Source organism: Otolemur garnettii, unplaced genomic scaffold (assembly GCF_000181295.1).
Source record: "Otolemur garnettii isolate 467f Iridium unplaced genomic scaffold, OtoGar3 scaffold00255, whole genome shotgun sequence".
Lineage (NCBI taxonomy): Eukaryota > Metazoa > Chordata > Mammalia > Primates > Galagidae > Otolemur > Otolemur garnettii.
In genome coordinates this window covers 686,183-689,339 of record NW_003852650.1, presented here as the reverse complement: position 1 = coordinate 689,339, position 3,157 = coordinate 686,183, and the positions used below count along the sequence as shown (strand labels likewise).

Genomic DNA, 3,157 nt, shown 5'->3' with positions numbered 1-3,157 from the left:
TTTTCCATTTTTTGGTAAACAGACAACTGTGTTAATCTTATTCTTAATGTATTCTACTTCAAACATTTAGTATTATGTGCATCTTTCTTTACGCACTTATTCATATTGGGCTATGTTGTATTTTCAGTTGATTTCATAGGCGGACTTGATACACACTCCTACTACCAGGATCATGTTGAGTTAAAGCCTGTTAAACCTGTAAGTAAAGGTGTGATGATATGAAAAATATTAATCCTTCTAACTTGGCCCAAACTAACCAAACCTGAAATAAGTTGAATCTATTGCTACTAATCATTGGTTTAATTTTCCACTCATATTAAAATACACCTTTCACATGTAACCCAACATTATCATTATTATTATTCATTCCAGAAATGTTTTGAAGTAGGTGACATGGTTTATATTTCTAAAATAACAATGTATTGTATTTAACCTGTCAATAGCTGACTGCCAAGTTGGAAAAAAGATGAGATTATTTAGTCTGCCGAAGTGAAGGCTGAGTATGTGTCTGGGGGCAGCACAGCCACGTGGGAAGGGGAAAGAGATGTAGGGTGGACCCTGGCTCTCCACATGGGGTCTGAGCTGCCTTCCTTGGCATCTCTGAAGCTTGTTCTAACATCCCTAATAAGGTTTCACAGAGTAGGGAATGGATTAAATGAGATAATACGTGTATACTGTTTATAAAACTGCCTATTCTGTTCTAGTAATCAAATGTTTGACTAACAAATTCAGGAATAAGTTTTCTATGTACATAAAAGGAAGTTAAACAATTACAACAAAAAAAATAAAAACAGAAGAAAACAAACCAAAAAACCACCTAAAGCTAGATAGGTTTCTGTTGAGTATAAGGAAGGAATCTTGGTCACTTGATTGGTAAAATACTAGAAAACATTGAAATAAATAAATAAATAAATACTAGAAAACTTTAAGTAGTAAATAGACAACTGTGTAAAATAATAATAGCTACTACATATCACACAGTAAGTACTTTGCTCATTTAGTTCTCATGAAATGCTGTAATGTACTAGGTAATAGTCCCACTTCACAGATGAGGAAACTGAGGCTCATAGAGATCAGGCAGCTTTCTCAATGTCCCATTACTGAGGTCAGTCACAGAGCTGGGAGAGCTGGCCATGTCACCCAGCCTGATGGGACAGACTCGCTTCAGTGACCTTCCTGGGTTTTGGGTCCAATGTTCTGTAGTCCAGTGGTGACAGAGGAGGTTATGTAAACCAGCCACTGGCATAACAAATGCATATGGAAGGGTCCCTCTGCTGCTTCTTTGCCACGGTGGCTCTTGCCCAAATCTGCAACCCGCACATCCAGCATCTTTAGGGAACAAAGCTCTGAGAGGCCTGTATGGGCTTCTCTACCCTCTCAGGTTAAATTAATTTTATTCTGGCAGAATGATCTGAAGTAAACATAGCTCACAGGCTAGACAAATCAGCACTGTGTCTGCCACAGGATAGATGTTTGAATTAATTCTGGCTTCTTAAAGCAAATCCAATTAGGGAAAACATTTACCCCGTATAACACGCTAGCCAAGTAGTCACCACCTTGTTCATTACTCATGCTACTGAGTGCTCGTAAACGAGGCTCCAAAAGTTGCTGTTTGTGGCTTTGGAGAACTTGGCAGGGATTGTGACAATAATAAGATGATCAGTGTGTTGGAAGCAAGAGAAGAACTAAAACAATGCCCACTGGCGATGTGGAGAGTCTTCACATATTTGTTATGTGATAAGAGGATGATGAATGATTTCTTTAATCTCCACTGTTAGGAAAAAATAACTCACCAGAGAAACCGCAATATGAGAAATGTTGCAATGTAAGAGAGATCTTTCTGTTAGGGAAGGTTATTAGAAACTGCAGTTGACAAATGTTGATAATGGAATCTCCTTTCTTGAATGACTTATTTAAAAGATGGACCTCCATATACCTCTGTACCTCAAAGGGATGTTCGGTGGCATGGCCCAGGAGAAAGTGACTTCAACTTAATGTTCTTTAAATTCCCTTCCACCTCTGTGAATCAAGAACACATAAAACATCCTTTTAAGATCACCAAAAAGACTGATCAACTCCGCTCTCTCCTCGAAGGGTTTTCTCAACATCCCTGTTCATGCTGACCTCACACCATTTTAGCTGAACGTAGCATAAACTACAGGCTACTGCTTTAACAGGAAGCAGGAGATCAAATTTCTGCTTTGACACATTATGCATATTATCATGTCAGACTAATATGGAATGCCTTTGAACCAGGAAGGAAGCAGGAATCTGAAAGATCAAACTAAGCCTGGATTGAAATCATTGTGCATGAAACAGTTTAAGAGGTCAGTATTTGTACTCCCCACCACTGGGCGAACACTGTGGCATTTATCCAGTCAGCACGTGTCAGCCTGCTTGATTTCCTTTAATGAGGCCTTTGTACTGATTCCATCATACCCAGCTCAATGATACCGTATCTCCAAGCAGCAACAGCTTGGAGAAAAATCCAACCTTCTGTACTAAATTGCTAGAGAGGAAAGCAAATACTGGTTTTTAACTTTCATTAAGCCTAGTGAATCTCCATGGAGTACAAAGCCAGGTTTTATGAAGAAACCGCTTTGTTAAGGGGATCAGAACAATCCTTAGCATACTGCCAGGTATGTGTATGTGTAAGGTGACCAGACGTCCCGCTTTCGGTGGGACAGTCCTGGTTTTTAACAATTTGTCCTGCATTATGCAGCGTTTTAAAAAAGTCCCAATTTTGGAAAGAATGCATGATAAGCTAGGGAACAGCGAGAGAACGGGAAGGGAGGGAATAGACAGTTTTCGGCTGCCATGTGGCTATTTCATCAGGATGTGAGTTTTATATTATTTTTGTTAATTTTATAATGTTAAACTTTAATAAATAATTGTTGAGAACTGATTATGGAGAACTGCTTATCAAAGTTGGCATTGTTGATCAGTTGTTAGAATTCGACCACCATTGTTTGGACTTAATGAACAATGGCATTTTTGGACATTGGCAACAGTGAAACATTTTGTAACTGTCTCTCAGATGTTACACATCGTACTGCGTGCTAATGCTAGTTAAACAAGTGATGTCAACAAATCAGCTATTCAGATAATTTAGGTAAGTAATTTATTTATTTATTTCATGAATTTAGCAGACAGTACT

At 38.5% G+C, this 3,157-nt stretch overlaps 1 protein-coding gene across 1 annotated transcript in view; it reads left to right on the top strand.

Moving 5' to 3' along the window:
• NKAIN3 (sodium/potassium transporting ATPase interacting 3) overlaps positions 1-3,157 on the top strand; it is a 658,614-nt gene that overhangs the window by 646,466 nt on the left and 8,991 nt on the right. The window contains exon 6 of the mRNA XM_012813285.1: positions 128-198. Coding sequence (XP_012668739.1) covers positions 128-198 — 71 coding nt within the window. The remainder of the gene's footprint in view (positions 1-127; positions 199-3,157) is intronic.